The sequence below is a fragment of the Idiotropiscis lumnitzeri genome, chromosome 4 (genome assembly GCF_059441095.1).
Source record: "Idiotropiscis lumnitzeri isolate Australia: NSW breed Sydney's pygmy pipehorse chromosome 4, RoL_Ilum_1.0, whole genome shotgun sequence".
NCBI lineage: Eukaryota > Metazoa > Chordata > Actinopteri > Syngnathiformes > Syngnathidae > Idiotropiscis > Idiotropiscis lumnitzeri.
The window spans coordinates 28,380,898-28,397,426 of NC_142394.1; the positions used below are offsets into that span (position 1 = coordinate 28,380,898).

At 47.6% G+C, this 16,529-nt stretch overlaps 2 protein-coding genes across 3 annotated transcripts; both read right to left on the minus strand.

Moving 5' to 3' along the window:
• Window positions 1-446: 446 nt before the first annotated feature.
• pacs1b (phosphofurin acidic cluster sorting protein 1b) lies at window positions 447-9,211 on the minus strand. 2 transcript variants are annotated; one of them, XM_088293582.1, is made up of 24 exons: window positions 8,918-9,211; window positions 7,804-7,891; window positions 6,922-7,011; window positions 6,632-6,757; window positions 6,419-6,563; window positions 6,221-6,312; window positions 6,027-6,104; window positions 5,880-5,939; window positions 5,638-5,798; window positions 5,157-5,250; window positions 5,004-5,084; window positions 4,714-4,835; window positions 3,916-4,048; window positions 3,740-3,844; window positions 3,543-3,649; window positions 3,297-3,451; window positions 3,113-3,223; window positions 2,415-2,517; window positions 2,299-2,341; window positions 2,176-2,218; window positions 1,965-2,103; window positions 1,650-1,900; window positions 1,461-1,580; window positions 447-1,168 (listed from the first exon to the last, which is right to left on the minus strand). In XM_088293582.1, the coding sequence occupies exons 1-24, from the start codon at window positions 9,043-9,045 to the stop codon at window positions 1,050-1,052; spliced, it is 2,694 nt and encodes an 897-aa protein (XP_088149708.1). In that variant the 5' UTR covers window positions 9,046-9,211; the 3' UTR covers window positions 447-1,049. The 2 variants fall into 2 exon arrangements, with proteins under 2 accessions (XP_088149708.1, XP_088149709.1); XM_088293583.1 differs by having other exon boundaries at window positions 3,916-4,045; window positions 8,918-9,210.
• A 487-nt stretch (window positions 9,212-9,698) lies between these two features.
• sf3b2 (splicing factor 3b, subunit 2) lies at window positions 9,699-16,200 on the minus strand. Its single transcript, XM_088295149.1, has 21 exons — window positions 16,021-16,200; window positions 15,671-15,717; window positions 15,534-15,584; window positions 15,242-15,457; window positions 15,053-15,149; window positions 14,884-14,984; window positions 14,701-14,809; window positions 14,519-14,613; window positions 14,249-14,446; window positions 13,380-13,502; window positions 13,168-13,248; window positions 12,862-13,089; window positions 12,522-12,671; window positions 12,367-12,456; window positions 12,183-12,290; window positions 11,011-11,118; window positions 10,790-10,935; window positions 10,577-10,678; window positions 10,406-10,505; window positions 10,132-10,320; window positions 9,699-9,856 (listed from the first exon to the last, which is right to left on the minus strand). The coding sequence occupies exons 1-21, from the start codon at window positions 16,148-16,150 to the stop codon at window positions 9,785-9,787; spliced, it is 2,541 nt and encodes an 846-aa protein (XP_088151275.1). The 5' UTR covers window positions 16,151-16,200; the 3' UTR covers window positions 9,699-9,784.
• Window positions 16,201-16,529: the final 329 nt, after the last annotated feature.

Consider the following 16,529-nt stretch of genomic DNA (forward strand, 5'->3'; position numbering starts at 1 on the left):
AAGTGTACAAAAACAGGTCCACACCATATCCAATTGTGCCATCTTTTTGATTCGACAAAACAAAACAAGCACTTTCCATTCACTTGACAAATGCAACCATGAAAAAGCAGTCCTACAAAACATGAGACGTCACATTATGTACAAGCATCATCATTATTATTATTATTGTTTGAGGCAAAACACCGAAGAGACGACGGCAAATGTGCAATATATCTCTCCACACGTCACTCACAACGCACGACCAGAGACCATTTTACAAGCAACACAACAGAACTGAGAAACGTGGACTTGAGCACAGAGAACACTTTTCAGCACCGAGCAAATGCACAAGAAAATAATAATAATGCCTTTATTAGTCCCACAATGGGGAAATTCGAGATTCGAACCCAGGCCTCCTGGGGAGACTGGGTCCTGAACGCGGCGCCTTAGACCACTCAGCCAACGCTTCTACTTCTCATTTTCTTTTGTTTTGCATGAAATTTCCACATGGCCTTTCAGACATTTAGACATCACTAATGTTTTTGTTTTCTTTTTGTTTTGTTTTTTTACAGTCATCCACTTTGGCGTCCTTGGTTTTGATGGAACACAGATGCCACGTTTCTTGTTCACACAATACAACATATACGCACAGCAGCATGGCAATCCTGTTCTGTGCGATGGAAGATACATTCTTACACATACATAGCCACTTTCAATGTACAGTGTTCCCCAGCATAGTCGCAACATGTCCTCCATTATTTGCAAAAAAAAAAACGTACTTATTCCAGCTTCATTGAATCATGTCATAATAGGAAAGTAGCACTTTGTCACCCTCTTGTGGCATCTATAGGCAATGATAAACCTTTTCAGGAGGTCGTCAATGACTCTCACATTAGCAGGTGAACACTGTAGAACTTGCGCACTCGGGTAAGAGGCCCTGTTGTGAAGAAGAAAGTGTAAGGAATGTGGCAGGTCTTCTGGATTGCATAAAGCGCAACATGTGTGTGCGTGTACAGGATGGAGGAGGGGCAACGGTCAAGCCAGGTTGCCCAATGGCCCACCGCTGCCACCTAGGAGGGGGGCTTGGTATAACCGAAAAGTCCGACAGGAAGGTATTTGACATGAGTGGGCCACTGGGCGGCCAGCTGGAAGAACTTGACGTCGTTCCACTCGACACCGTCGACGGACACTGAAGAGCGACAGAGGAAAAGTCAGGGTAGAAAATAGTGGCCTTGTGAGATGGTTCTGTTGATCTTCAATTGTAACAAAAACATTTAAAATATTTTTTTATTATGTTTTTTTTTTTTTTAATCTACGACAAAAAAGCTAGACTTCATATTTCAACGTCAGCCTCGATTAAAAGGACAGAATCTGATCTTTCATTGATCAGGTTTACGTGACCTGGAAGTTTGTTCATGAGCATTTGTAAAAATATGCTAGCGGCCAAAACCACGGAAGATACGTAGCCTGTCGCTTGTTACCTTTTAGGATGGTCTGCTGCTGCTTTGCCGAGCAGATGAGGCGACTAATGCCTTCGATCACCTGACTCTTGGAGTCCACCTCCTTCTCTTTGGGCTTCTTTCCCAGGAAGATGGTGGCCACTGCGAACAAGAGACGCAACGTGAGGAGAACGTTCCCCAAGATGACGACCCTTTCAACTTCCCTCACACCTTTCTTGTTCTTCTCCTTGGTTACCACCGTCATGGCCATGGTGCTGAATTGAACGCCGTGCGGCTCGCCTCCCCCGCCGACGCCCCCGCCCGGCAGTCGACTGACCTGCAACGAGCGGAAGGCGCTCTTCAGCGTGTTCTTGCAGGCCGTGTCGCGCCGCTCGCCTTCCCGCCTCTTCTCGGCCAGCGACGCCAGCCAGTAGTCCACCTGCAGGCCGATGGCGTCCACGCCGTGTGACATGCCGGGACTCCTGGGAGCGAGCGGCCGCCTGTTAGCATGTTAGCGGCGCAGCAGGCGTACGGGAAGAGTCCTACCCCTGCACGGTGACGCTTCCCATGGACGGGGACGAAGGGGGAGTGGCCGCCTCCTTGATCATCCCCGCGGGGGAGCTGTGGGAGGGAGGGGATGAGGAGGGGACGGCCAAGCTCACGGCGACGCCCTCCTCTGCGTCGCCTTAACAACCATGACAAATCAAGTGAGACTATGATGTCATCAAGTGGGAGCCATGTTGGTGATATTACTCACTGGCCAGCGAGGGTCCGGACTCGATCACGCCCACCTTAACCACCTGCAAAACGACAAGTGATGTCGGTTAAATGGCCGGTCTCTGCGTGCCAGAAAGGAGAAAAAAAATGAGCAAGCGCTTACGCCGATGAAGGGAATAAATTTCTGGTAGGAGTCTTCCTCTCGCCTGCAGAGCGACATCAGCCATTACTGAGCGTACAGGAGGCGGCGCACGTGCGGCAGGCGGGCGCGGTACTCACGTCCTGTGTTTGCAGGTCAACATGGCCTCGGCGATGGGCAGCTGGTGTGTGAGCGCGGCGCCGCTGATGTACTGAGTGATCCTTCCCGCCACGTCCAGTTGGTCTGGACGGACGTGGAAGTCATAAGTAAGTCTCAAAGCTTAAAGGGGGAGTCAACCCCGAAAAATGATTTGCTATAAAATGTTCTTTGCGCCTTCACTTGTCTAAACGTGAAATTCTGATTTTGGGGAAGAGGATTTTTGGCTGCTGCAAGATGTTATCACTACGAGGTCACACACAATAAATGGAGCACAACTCCCAGACAACTGTTCAACCGTCCTTCCTCCACATCATGGCAGTGTCGTAACACTGAAATTTAAAAACAACGCCAAATGCTTACGTATTAAATTAATTGCCAAAGACAAAAACAACGGACATTTTCGCTATAATTACAAATCCAAAATGTTTTTATAAAATTTTTTTTTTTTTTTTAGGTTTTCCAAAATGTTTTTCCAATTTTTGTTTGAGATTTTTCGCTCGTTTTTGTGAACTGGAATCAAAATCAATCAAATGGAGGCACCAGTAAATTTCAAGCCTGTCGAGGGAAGTCGTACGATCTCGCTCAGACACCACATACAATATATTTGCACTCAATATATCCACTTAATCGTCTGACACACACAGACGCCAGGTTGATGACATCACTGGAGTAGCGTTACCTGAGGGAGGAGGCTCGGTACGACTGAAGACGTCTCGCCAAGCGCTATCCAGGAATGAAGAGCTGTAGCGGTTGTCCAGTGCGCCCAAATGCTTGGCGACGGGATGGGAACCTGAAGAAAGGAGTGCGCGGATGTCATAAGAAAAAGTGGGCGGAGCTTGACAAGCACCGCCAGTAGGGCGTACCCAGCGGAACCACCAGAAAGCGCATGTGGTTGAGCCAGTCCGACGTCTTGTTGGCCAACTGCGTCACGAAGAATTGCAAGATGGCGGCCAGGTAACTCTGGCTGCCCACCGCCGCCACCTTGACTGCGCGTGGCATGGAAGCGTTACAGTTGCAGCTGCGTGGGAAAACACAAACAAGCTGTCGTTATATAAATTCTAAACCCTTTGATTTTTTTTTTTTTTTCAAGGCGTATCCGAGGTGCTCACAACTTTTGGATGCGTGTGAGAATGGCGGACAGGACGGCTTGGATTTCCGCTGACGAGCACGTGCACACCACTGGCTGCTTGTGCACCTGAAGCTGCTCTAGCACGTACTGATGCACACAGAGGAACACACACACACATACACACACACACACAGTCAGGTGACAAGGTGGGAGCAGACGCCTCGGTTCCGGGCCTACCTGCCCCTGCCAGTCTCCGCCGTTGACCAGGATGAGACACTCCGGGAGGGCCGAGTCAGCCAACAGGATGTGGTTGAGCTGGTCGTACATGGCCTTCCTCAGCACCTACGCGCACGGGCGAGCGCTTGCTTTAAAGGGCGCAGACAAATGAGGCGGTTGCGGGCGGCCATGTTTACCGGCGTGCCGTGTCCCAGCTCGGGCGACCTCTCCGAGTCGGAGCTGTTGGCGCGCTCGCTCTGCGCTTTGGATTTGATTGGCGTGCTGCTGCTGCGCTTCTGCCGGGAGGGGGTGTGGCCTCCGTCCAAACTGCTTATTAGCAAACCATTTCATGTCAACAATAGGCAAAAGGTATTTCCGGGTAGCAGAATGGGATTGAGAACTGCAAATCTTTTTGACTGTAGAGATGAATGCTAAAAATCGTCATTCAAGCAATTTACGTTTTTTTTTCTCAACCACATTGGAAGGTTTGTTTACTCTGAGCTGTGTTGCCACAGTTACCTCGAATAATTAACTTAGTTACTTGACTTGAAATTTTAGTTAGCTAAATTACTGAAAACATGAGTTACTTCGGTTAAATTCAAAAGATGCCGACAACCCCGCTTGAAATAAAATTGACAACCGGTTTTGCCATTCCTTAATTGGAAGTCCATTTTTAACAGTGACGTTTAAGAATAAAGTTTCTTTTTTAGCTAAAACTAAAATAAAGACAACCTTTTATGACTTAACCTTGGTAATTATTTTTATTTTTATCGAATGGATTCCACTTTTTTCCACAAAAAAAAAAACAAAAACCCAAAACGTTGCTGAAAAAAAAAGGATCTATTTGCAAAACACGTCTTTTTCTAATGCTTTACCAGAATGAATAAAGTATGAGAGTGCTTGAGCGAGTGTGTGCGACCGCATGGCGAAAAGGCCTACTTGGGGTTGGGCAGTACAACGCTTGTCCAATGCAAAGATGGCAGCTTTCTGGTTACCGTGGCGATGGTGCCGGTTGACTTTCACTTTTGCCAGTCTTCATGGGCGTACGGGGTTTCTCCGCCGCAGACACTGTGATGCAGGGCGCGGCGTCAGCAAGCAGCTCCTGATCTGCCCCGTCCTACATGCACACAAACGGTCAAAGCGAGCTAAGCAACCACCGTATTTATGGCCATGCAACCACGAGGAGGGCGCCAAAAGGAATTAACAGTCTACAGAGCACGAACAAAAAAAAAAAAAAAAACTTCAATGTTTCACCACACGCAAAGCCTCCATAGGAAGCTCGTACCAGCGTTTCACACTCTGACTGCGCCTCGTCCAGGGTGCGGCTGCGAGAGGTTTTCATCTTGTCCGCGGAAGGTGTCTCCCCCTGTTGGCAGAACATTGCTCATCATACGACACATACACAAGCACACAAAAAGAAGCTCCCATCCTAACGTACCGGGCTCAGAGTGTCCCGGCCCAAACTGCCTTTGCTGTTCAGACTCCCGATCTCTGTCTGGGAGCTGGACTGAGACATACCCTCGAAGAAGGGCCTGCACACAAAGAGCATTTAACGCTGCCCCCTTGTGGTTGTGGGTGCGGTACTTGCATTTCAAATTATTTTTCTTACATTAAATGGTTTTAAGGTGATTTGATTTGGGGGGGGGGGGGGATGCACCTTAAGTGCGCATGGACACGCACTCCAGGTCTAGATCACGTTCACTTCTACATACCTAACTGCATTCTACTGCCCCCCATTGGCCAAAGTGATCATAACAGAAGGAGTAGCATGCATTCAATACTGTTTCATTTTTTATTTTCCATTTAATTGTTATGATTTTTTTTTTTATAAAATACAATATTATGCAGATCAATTTGTATTGTTAGAAAAAATACATCAGAAGAATTTGAGGTTTTTTTTTCCCAACAGGAGCTGTTACCTGAGTTTGGGTTTGGGCGTGCTCATGATGCTGTCGGTCTCCTCCATGTCAGGCCCGCTATCGCTCGGGTTGTACATCTCCAGGCTATCGTAGAGCTCGTCCAGGTCCTCCTCTACTTCTTGGATCTGCTCCCTGGAGACATGCTCCAGACCAAAGCCCACCTGGACGTGACAGCGAGGGGACACTGGTGAGCCACAGACCACGACCCCCCCCCCCCCCCCTCCTACAGCATCCGGACATACCTCGTCAGTGACTTTAAACCTCTTGAGCAAGGCCACAAATTTCTGCTTGATGTTTGGCTGCTGCAAGGCAAGATGCAGAAAATAATCACAAATTTGGGACGAAGCATCAAGATGACCGGTTGATGTGCAACGTGTACAAGGACTCACCCTTGTGATGGCGGCGTTGGACGCCAGCTTCCGCCTGGGCTTCTTCTTCCTCACTTCCTCATCTTCATCATACAGGTACTTAAAGGGATGGGAGGAAAAACATCGCTGGCAGCTAAAAGATGCTTAACTAGGCTAACAGGCAAAACAAGGACGCACGTCCAAAAGGTTTGAGAATCAAGACAAGCGCTGCCTACTTGTCCGTGGATGGGATCGTCGCTGCCCTCCTGCTCAGACGAGTAGCTCTCCTCTTCTTCCTCGGAATAGTTGTCGATATCTGGAGAGCGGTCTGGACAGAAAAAGACCCATTGGAAAAATGATTGCTGGGGTGGTCTAAAAAGTTGCTAAATCTAGCAACAGAAAGTTGCCATCAATGGCCAATGTGGAGTCTGTACCCGACATCTTGGCCTTAGGTCCCTCGTGGTCGATGGGCTGGCTGGATAGCGAGTAGACGCGCATCTCTGCCACGGGCAGCGAGGCGTCCTTCAGCTGGCTGTGCAGGCCCAGAACCTGAGCACCCTCGCTCGGGTGTTGCATCACCTGCGGCAGGAGACGCACGGTCACGCTTTTCACATGCTCGCAAGCTAGCGGCGGCGATGGCGACGTACCTCGGCCATGTTGATGAGGCCCAGGGCGAGCGTCTTGTAGCCCAGGATGGTGCGGTTCTTGTAGCGCTTCCGCCGTTGCAGCATGATCTGCAGCTTGTTGGCGTCCCGCTTCAGGAAGTGAGGGTACTGCACACACAGCAAGACAGAATCGGCTATCGTGTTGGAAGGCAACGACGTCAGGCGTGGGGACAAATTGCAGGACACGTAGAGGCAAACACGCATGCACACTTTTCTTGATAACACGTTTCAAAGGACTTGTGTGCGCACGCAAGAACCAGTGTGAGGTTTACCTGCAGAGAGAAGGTGAGCTGAAGGTCGGTCTCCGTCAGGCCCGATGACGACAGAACGATCTCGTTGGAGCGAAGGATCCGCTTGGAACCCTGAACACAGCACGCGGGTGAAAATTATTCAGTTTGCCAAACTCGTGTGCCACACATAAGCAGGGGGCCTCAATCCTGTTGCTCGATGCCATTTGAATCAGGTGTGTTGCAGATGAGAGGTGGAAAACGCTGTTGCACACTTTTTTCCTCATTCTCTATGCTGTGCTCATGGCCCTGCCTGCAGAAGCAAATTGGCCCGCCCAAAGCACCAACTGATTGGTTCCTTGTGCAGTGATAGCAGCCAATCAGAAGTAAGCTGCCTGTTTGCTTTTTCACATCGAGTCACACGCACAACGGGAGCAGAGGAAGGTGGGGCAACAGACTTCGCCTACATTTTAAGAAATGTCAGTCTACTACAACTCACAACTGATAGAAAACTATTTTCCATCGTAAGCTTTAAATAAATGTTTGTTTTCATTGAACTATAAGAGTTTCGTGCACCTTTTTTTAAAGATTTTTAAAACTAAGTTGTCTATTGTTTAAGATCTAAAAAAATCTTTAACAAAGTTATTTAACAAACGTGCGCTTATAGGCATTTACACTAAGTCAAGTTTGCGAGTTCTTATTTTTCAAAATTTTGACACTATTTTACCTCTTTTTTAAACAAATGAATATTCGTCTCCATGACAACTAATAATCGGTTTCGGTATCAAACCTAAAAAAAAGCATTTTGGTCGATCACTACTAAAGAGTGCCATCAATAAGGAAAGCCAAGTCGAAGCAAGTTAAGACCTTGTTTTGAAAAATACGCCAACAAGAGCACACAAGCCCACACATGACCTGAGTGCTCACCTGCAGTTTGACGGCGACGACCACCGAGGTCAGGTCTTTGTCCAGCTCCTTGAGGAGGACCAGCTTCTTCAGGGTCAAGCTGAAGAGCCTGACGCAGCACATACAGAAAAAGTCAGAAGACGTCACAACACAGACATGGATAGAATCGGCGCTGACTAATAATTGATTCCATTCTTGAGGATGTTTGTGATAGAAGGATAACCCAATAGTTTGACTAGACTCATAAAATTAGTCTTGAAAATAAATAGCTAAATTATTTTCAGCAAAGCAAAAAGATACAGTAAAGCGTCTCCAGAACGTTCACTACCAAAGTGTGCTAAATTTAGCCACACTCTATTTTTTTTTAATTTTACACCAATCCAGAAAGTCTCAAATAACGTGTAGTGCTAGCTACCTTTTATCTGTAAAATCAGACATGCGTGGTTAGAAAATAATCAATATTTACGTGCTTGAAATTACGTGTTTTGGGCACATTCATTTTGGCAGTAGGGAAGAAACCCCAGTATGACGTCAGAGCTTTTTGACACCACCTCCACACTTTGTATGGGTAGGTTGAAAGGAAAATTTGGAAATAGTAAACCACAAATATGCAGGAGATTACTGCATTGCCTATGTTGTTGTGTTGTTCTATGTACATGACACATCACAAGACCCCCTTGAGGTCAGAGGCCACTCAGGCCAATGAGAGCTGCCAGTTCAAAGTTACTTCCTGGAAGAGCATCATGAGTGTCTGTGTAAACAGGAAGTGGTTGGGGGGTGTTGCGGCGACAACAACATTAGAAGCAAGAGGACAATATTTCCCCAAAAATTGACTGGAGACAGCCATCTTGGACGCCTTGGCTTGAAGGGCTACGTTGCCATGGCAACAGGCTGCAACCAGCAGTTAACACGACAGTGTGTTGCATACACGACAGGATGAAATTAGTCGTTACCATATGATGTCATGGACGAGAATATAATGCACGGTAACGTTAGAACAGAGCTGCTGTTTTGACGGGGTCACGTGACGAACACGAAAGGATGTGGCAGGTAAACAAAAGGTGACCCCCAACGACAACCAACGCCGCCGTTAGCGTCCCCCTCGATGAGCTCACCCCACTTCCCCTCCTCGTACCTGGGTACGCAGCTGGGCGAGGAGCGGTCCACTTCCCAGGTGGCGAACAAGTTCATGTGAACCGGCCGGTTCGATGAGATGCAGACCGGCTTGGAGGGCTGCGGCAGCCCCCCTAAGCCTCGCTCCATGCTGGCGCTCGCAGGAGGCTCGCCCACCTTCCTCCGCGTTTTGCCTTTCCGCAATCGACGAAGGCAACGTGTGCGCGCGTTAATGGCCGCCGGGCAGCGAGCACGTCGTCGAGCACGTCCCCCACCTCGCAGGAAGCGGAAATCACCGAGAGCGCGCGTACGTGCGTGGTGAACGTGCGCGCTACCGTGGTCGACTTGCCCCCTGGTGTTCATTAAAGCAGAAAAACGCGATTTTGAAATCTTATGACATCGTTTATTTTGACCAGCACGAATACAAAATAATACATAATAAAACAATTAGCTAAAATGCTTCGCTTTACGTGATAGATATTTAGATATTTGTTTTGTAATTACTTTTGCAAAACTCGAGTGTTCCTGTCATGTGGAGGGCGTGGCCACTACAAGGAATTTGAATCACACTCTCCATTAAGGAGGAGATTAGAAGGAGACGATTAGAGGAGGTTAACAAATAATCCGAGCAGGGTCACCTTTCATTCTAAAACGTGTCAGGTGGCGCCAAGTCCATCAAGTGTACACTTGTTAGCAGGCAGGCAGCCAAGGTTGTAAAGAAAACCTAAACGTGTGTGTCTGTGTTTGTATCTGAACCACACGATGCTTCTGAGTGACCTCAGACGCAACACTTAAAAACAGCATTGGTTGGATGTGATTTATTTACAAAAAAAGGAAACAAATCAGGGTTCTCACAATGTATGAAAAAAAACATGAAATAAAATGTCTTCTAGAACTTGAACTCTTTGTATTTCTTGGCACCGCCTCGCGTGTCCTGTGGTTGAGCCTTCCTCTTCTTTTGCTGGGGGGGGGGTCACAAAGGCATAGTGAGGCATGACATCATTAAAATAAAAGGCAAACAGTGCAGGCAGGAGGGGTACACAGTATGTACAGTTTTGTAAACAGAGAAGAGGAATTAGGGATGTAGGTGGTTGTGTTTATGAGAAAAGGTGGAAATGATGGATGTATTATAATAAGGATATTTATGTTTGGAAGGGGAAGAATGATAGCAGTATGGCATGCTTAAACCTCCCCACCCCACAAAAAAATTACGACCATCCTCAAGTGGTTCCGCACCTTTTGTTTGGCAGCATGCTCGGCCACCATGTCACTGAAGTCCTCCTTCTCCACCTGTGCCTGCTGCTCACGCACATGTTCCTCGTACTTCTGAGTCATAGCCATCGGGTCCAGCTCCAACTCGTCGGGCGCCAGCGCCACCTCCACACCGTGAGTATCACCGATACCGGCCTTGCGCCCCGCCATGGCCTGGCGGGCACAAAGGGACACTTAATATCTCCGGAAGCAAATGAAGAAATAAGTTGAAACTATGCGCGTGGGCTCGCTGGCTCACCGCTGACATGTCGTAGATGTGCGTGGAGGCCATCATGGCGGCGCCCACTGGGCCTGTTCGCCTCTCTGGAAGGACGGTGAACAACTGCGGCGTCTCGTTGCTGGCAGGAGAAGAATTTATTAAATTAAGATAGAGCGCTACACAGGGACACCTGACGGGAACGTTTCTCACCCGTCCATTGCCTCCTCGATCTTCTTTTTTCTCAACTCGATGAGTTCAGGGGTCTCCATGCCGGCGGGGACGGACGAGAAGCCTCCCGGTGTGATCAGCCCGCTGAAAAACAAACAATTATTGAATTATTCCAGATCCCACTGGCATTATTTGCTGCCGTGAGATTTTCCGGATGTAAATGGAATGCAACAATTGTCCCCCGTCGGTCTCTACCTGTCCGCTGGTGTGAAGAATCCCGTCTCGTCCGGTTTCTCCTCGTCGCTCTCCTCCTCCTCCTCCTCTTCCTCAGAAGACTCCTCATCAGAAGGCTCCAGCTCACCCCACGGCGTGCGGTCCACCTCTTCCTCCTCCGCTTTGGCCTGCTCGCATCAGCCAGCACGTTTAAGCGCACGTCATGCAGGATTTTCTTGGCGCAGGAGACGGCGGGAACTCACCTGGAAGTCAGCCGAATTGGTCCCGAACACGTCGCCGTAAAGCGGCTTGCCCATCTCGTCCACGGGGGGCTTCCCCCAGCCGCCGGCGTGGTAACCGAACGTGCAGTTCTGAAGAAAAGAAGGAAGAGGAGCTCAGGTGGCCGTACTTCAATTTTTACATTCCTCAGGACTTTTACTTGTACCCTACAATTGAAGATATTGTTCTTTTTAATCACTACCATGTCAAAGTACACTTGTCGTTTTTTTTTTTTCCAACCTTGCAGATGACAACATAATGCAAGAGCCAAAAATAATAACAAAGCCAAGCCAACTGTAGGTCAGATCATGATTGACTGCGATCAAGGCAGAACAAAAAAACAGGGACAAGTGTGTCATGGAGGAACGTGAACAATGATGATGAAACAGACTTGCAGAAGCAAAAATAGTCATTGTCATTCCTATTCTCTAGCGTTTTTGAAGTTGGCAGCTGCAATAATGATTTGTGTCTCGTGCTGGTCGAAAAAAATAAAAAATAAAATAAAAACACAAAGGTAAGGTGTATTTTCTTTCCAGTTGTTATAAATAGCTATGGGAACACATTTTGAAGACAAAAACGCGAGCCAACACAAGTACAAGCACCATGAATATATTTTTACATGATATCAAAATGAGTATTGTATATACTTGACAGCAACTGTAGCGGCAACTCCTTGTTTTAAATGCCACCGTAGGAGCGGGTGAATAAATAACCAGTCTGACGCGACAAAAAATCTTCCAATTCAGGATCTTCGTTTAACATGTTGACTAATAAGTCAAATCACAAATATAAACAAAACCCGGTATTTTCTATCGCACTGAACTTTAATGATACGCGATTATTTCTTGAGCATAACGTTGGTCGAGGTCAGTCAGAAAAACTGTGTCACCACCACACGACCATCTGAATGTCACATGACTACTACACACGTGTTCTTCATTAGTGAATGAACACTATTTCCTACGCAATACTAAATCAAAATTTTATCTTTCATGAATTTACATATTATGCATCCCAAAATAATATTTAAAATAGATCATAATAATGAATTGAAAATAAAATTAATCATTTCTCAATATGGCTCTTACAGCAACAATTCATTTTCACTTTTACTTTCATTGTATGCATAGTTTGACAATAAACTGCTGCTTGATACCTCTGGGATGGGTGAGTTGAGTCCGGGGATCTTGAGGTTGGGGTATGAGGGTGGGGGGCCATACCGCTGCATAGCAATCAGCCAGGGGGGTGGAACCTTGTGGGAGTTCTGGGAAAGGAGACAAACGCACGCCAATGTCAGGTGATCAACACGGCCACAGTGAACCGACGGGGCAGAGACTTACAGGGCCGACCGGCATTCCCAACGCGATACGCAGCTCCTCGGAAAGGTCGCCCGGCTTCTTCTCTTTCAGGCGGGTCTCGAACTCTTTACCCTACACGCACGCACAGTCAGCAACGCTGACACAGGACAGGTGGCGGCGGCGATGCACTCGATTACCTCGTAGTAAAGGTCTCCGTGGATGGTCAGCTTGGGTTTGATCTGCCACTTGAAGAAGGCGTCGTGAAGTTTTTGATAGTCAATGTCAATCTTTCCCATCTTGGGACGAACTTTCTCCCTCATTTTGGTCTTCATGGTTTTGGCGTCCTCCTGCAAGACACAATTAAAGGCTGCTTATCATTTATTCCGTTCATTTTCAATTGGCAAAAGAAAGAAAACTAAGAAAATAAATGACATATTTGTTATTTGAGAGAAAGGATTTCAATTGCCAATTGAACATGGAAAACACGAATGACAACTCAATTCATAAAGCCAGCAATGGGGGTGTGATCAACCCCACCTTCTCCTGCAGGGCCTCCCTCATCTCCTGGATGCCAGTCCTCCTGATGAATTCTGGCAGCTGGAACGGTGGCTTTTCAATTCCCCTCTTGCCCTGAAGGTACTTGCGCTTGAAGCACCAGTGGCGAGGAACCGGCACTGTGTTCCGGGTAGCCTTCAGGTGCACCAGCAGCTTGGGCTCCTGCGCTGTCACGTCGTGCATCTCCACTACATCCGGGCGGGTAACCAGCTGGGTTGTGATTTGGGCGGCAGAGCGCAGATTGTGGTCACCGACAGGCTCCGGCTGAGACGAGGAAACACGGCTTACCTGCTTGAGCTCAGCCACGGTGAGACGGTTCATCCTCCTCAACTTCTTCTTGGACAACTTGGGAACATCGGGGCGGACTTCCTGTGAGGTTTGGGGCAAAAATAAAAATATAAAAAAGAGGATCTAGGGTACTATTTTGTGGATCAGCAGTGATTCCAAACACACTGTGAAGGCAAACAAATAAGTGGACACAAAAAGGACAACGGTCAAACCTCGTCACTGTCGTCACTGTCTTTCCTCTCCAGCTCAAAGCCTTTCTTCCTCAGGAAGCCTATCTCTTGCTTCTCTGCCTTTTCTGGCTCTTTCTCCTTCTCCTTCTTGAGATCATCAGTGAGCTGTAAATCAAATGATTGTTAATTATGTTCATTTGACCAGAGCGCGACAGATTAATTGGTAGCTGATTTTAACGATCAATAATCAATTATAATCATAAGCTGGCGTTTTGTCAACTAAACACTGACGTCTTCTTACGTTCTCATTGAATCAGTAAATTCTGTTGAGTGTTAAGAGTCATTCAGAAGATCCAATTCAATATGCATCTTTCCTGAGGTGAGTGCTTCCCGTGCACAAACACGGCAACAAATACCACAATGCAGGCATCTTATCAAGTTTATTTGTGCAGCAGAAGCTCCTGAGCATCACACTGCTTTTACAACAAAACCTTCGAGAAGGGGCTGGCTGCAGCCCGCCCACCAAGAAAAGTTTTCGTCACAACCCCATATCGCGTTGCTTCGTGATTAGTCTGCACTACAGGCAGGCTCGGGACAAGATGAATTCGTTTTTGTTGTGCGTGACAAGGTTTGCATTTAGCTGAGATGTGGGAAAGAGGAAACTGAGAAGGGCGTGCTGCAGCCAGACTCTCTTGAAATCTTCTGCTTGTCACCGTTGGCTTCAAGTGGAGATGGAGAACAATCTTTTTATTTTTTAAAGGCAACACATGTCAAAGATGATAACTTTTTGACATGTGTTATAAGAATTTTCTTCTATTGAATATCAGAATTGACATCCTCTTAAAAAATATATATAATAAACCGTAACGGTCAAACCCTACACTGGACGGCAAAAAATCATATGGCCTCACCTTGAAGGCTTCAAAGATGCGTTTGAAAATGATGTAGCCGGAGTCGTATATGTCTGGCTCCTCTGTGACATACTCGATCTCCACTTCTGGCTCCGCTTCCTTCTCACTGCCGTCCTCGTTTCCTCCACTCTGCTCCTTTTTATCCTGAGCGTGCTTACTCTTGCCCTTCTTCTTGCGGTTCCTGCGCCGGCGGTTTTTCTGAAGGGAAGAGCTCAAGTTACAGGTCGGCTCTACCAAAGAGACTGACTTCCTAATTGGAAGAAGACTCACATCCTTCTTAGACATGCGGCTGTCGTCGTCTCCTGCCTCCAGGGCTCCCAGCGCAGAGTTGCTGCCGCCCATGTGAGCGTCGTCTTCTGCTGCTTCTGCAAGCGGACAACACAAGACAGCCTTCAGCATAAATCCTGGCAAAGAAAGGTCTTTCCGTTGTTGAGCATCTACAGGATAACAACCTGCAGGGTCCACGTGCTGCTCCTGCCGGATCTCCTTCAGCTGCAGAATCTTCTCCAGGGCCTGGGGGATCTTAGGACCCCCAATCATGATCTCGTCGCTCTGCCAGACCTACAATGGAAGATGACGCGTCAAATTATTGTACAATGTGATGCTCCTCTATTGCTTATGATCAGGCTGCTCACCTCCCTGTTGTCCTCCCCAGGTGGTGGTGGTGGTAATCGATGTCGCTGGGCGGCCAGCATGGCGATGCCTGGTGGCAGTGCCCCATGAGCATCCAAAGCAACTGAAGGACACACATGCAGGCCATGAGGAAACAAAGGGCATCCCACGTGAAGAAGCTCACCTACATACTTTGGACTGCGGTGACAGGAGGCATTGCCCTGCCCACCGGACCCTGCTGCATGTTGACCATGTCCTGGTGCCGTTCCTGCTCCAAAAGCATGGCGGCCTAATTTTCAAACAAGTTACGTGGCATCGGGTTAGCGCCTCAATCATACGTTTGCGTCTCGTCAATCATATATTTGTGTCTCCTGCTCTTACCCGGTTTTGCTGCTCCAGAAGGTCGTGGTCGTCCATGACACGGGAATCGTGCTCCTCCTGCTGCATCACCATGGCCGCCCTGTGCTGAGCCATCTGCAGCTGGTCATCTTGTGACAGGCCTGGAGGCGGCATGCCAGGGCCCTCCATGGGCATGTGCATGGCACCGGGCATCATGCTCATCGAAGCGTGCAGCATTCCACCCATCCCGGGAGGCATCTGACGTGTAGGTCACGTATCAGTGAGCAAACAAGTCAAGGCTTGGATGGAAATGGAAATAGTTTTTAAAGTGTACCTGAGCGCCCACTCCATTGTCATCATGAGGTTTTCCAAACAGGATGCCCGTCTACAGAGGGGGAAAGGCGTACAACAACACATAAGCACAACACATACAATCACCCAAGTGCCAACAGAAACTTTCTTTGGATTTACCTGGATCATGTAATTTTTTAATCTGTCAATCAGCTCTTCTCTTGGACCTACGCAGCAAAAAAAGAGAAATAATCAAATATAGAAAGGTCTGAATTAAATGTACGCAACAACAACGAGCTCACTTTGCTAACAATAAGAAAAGCGTTGAACTGAGTCCAATCTGTCGATCACTTAAACATGGATGCTTATTCGTATAAGTGTAAACATTTGAAAAAAATGAGGACAAAATTCATCTTACTGAACAATTTAACGGGATACAAAATTTAGCAATAATCGTTAGCATAGCAACATTTGGTGAAACGCAGGCGTCGCGATCAGACTTTCTACGGCTTTCCCCAGTCTTTTCTTACCCATCACGGGCGCGCCCAGTTCGGCCAGTTTGGCCTGAAGCTCCGAGTGGCTCCAAGAATTCAAAGCTGCGATAGCACTTCCCAAATCGGGTTGGTGAGCATCAGCTCCCGGTGGCGCGTCGGAGGCCATGTTGAACTTTCAATGGATACAACAATGGCGGCGCTTGTCATGGGGAAGAACTTCACTGTGACGCAATGCATGACGGGAACGTATAAGGCGCACTGAGCTCTGGGAAATGTAGTCGTAGACGAGCAACGACAGTTCCTTTACTTTACTGTACGTTTGTGTAATTGTAACATATTTCTGTCGACAATGCGTGTTCTTTTCTCACAATTTCAATTGTTTTTTTCTGTAGCATTAAATAAATCTTAATTTGCTTTAGCCTTTGTCATACAAATCTTTATTATTACCAATTACCATTTAATAATTGTGTAAGAATGTACACATAGACGTGTGCGTGTCAGTTAAATCTAGGAGCGGTTTCAGCAGTGAGCTATTGGACAACGCC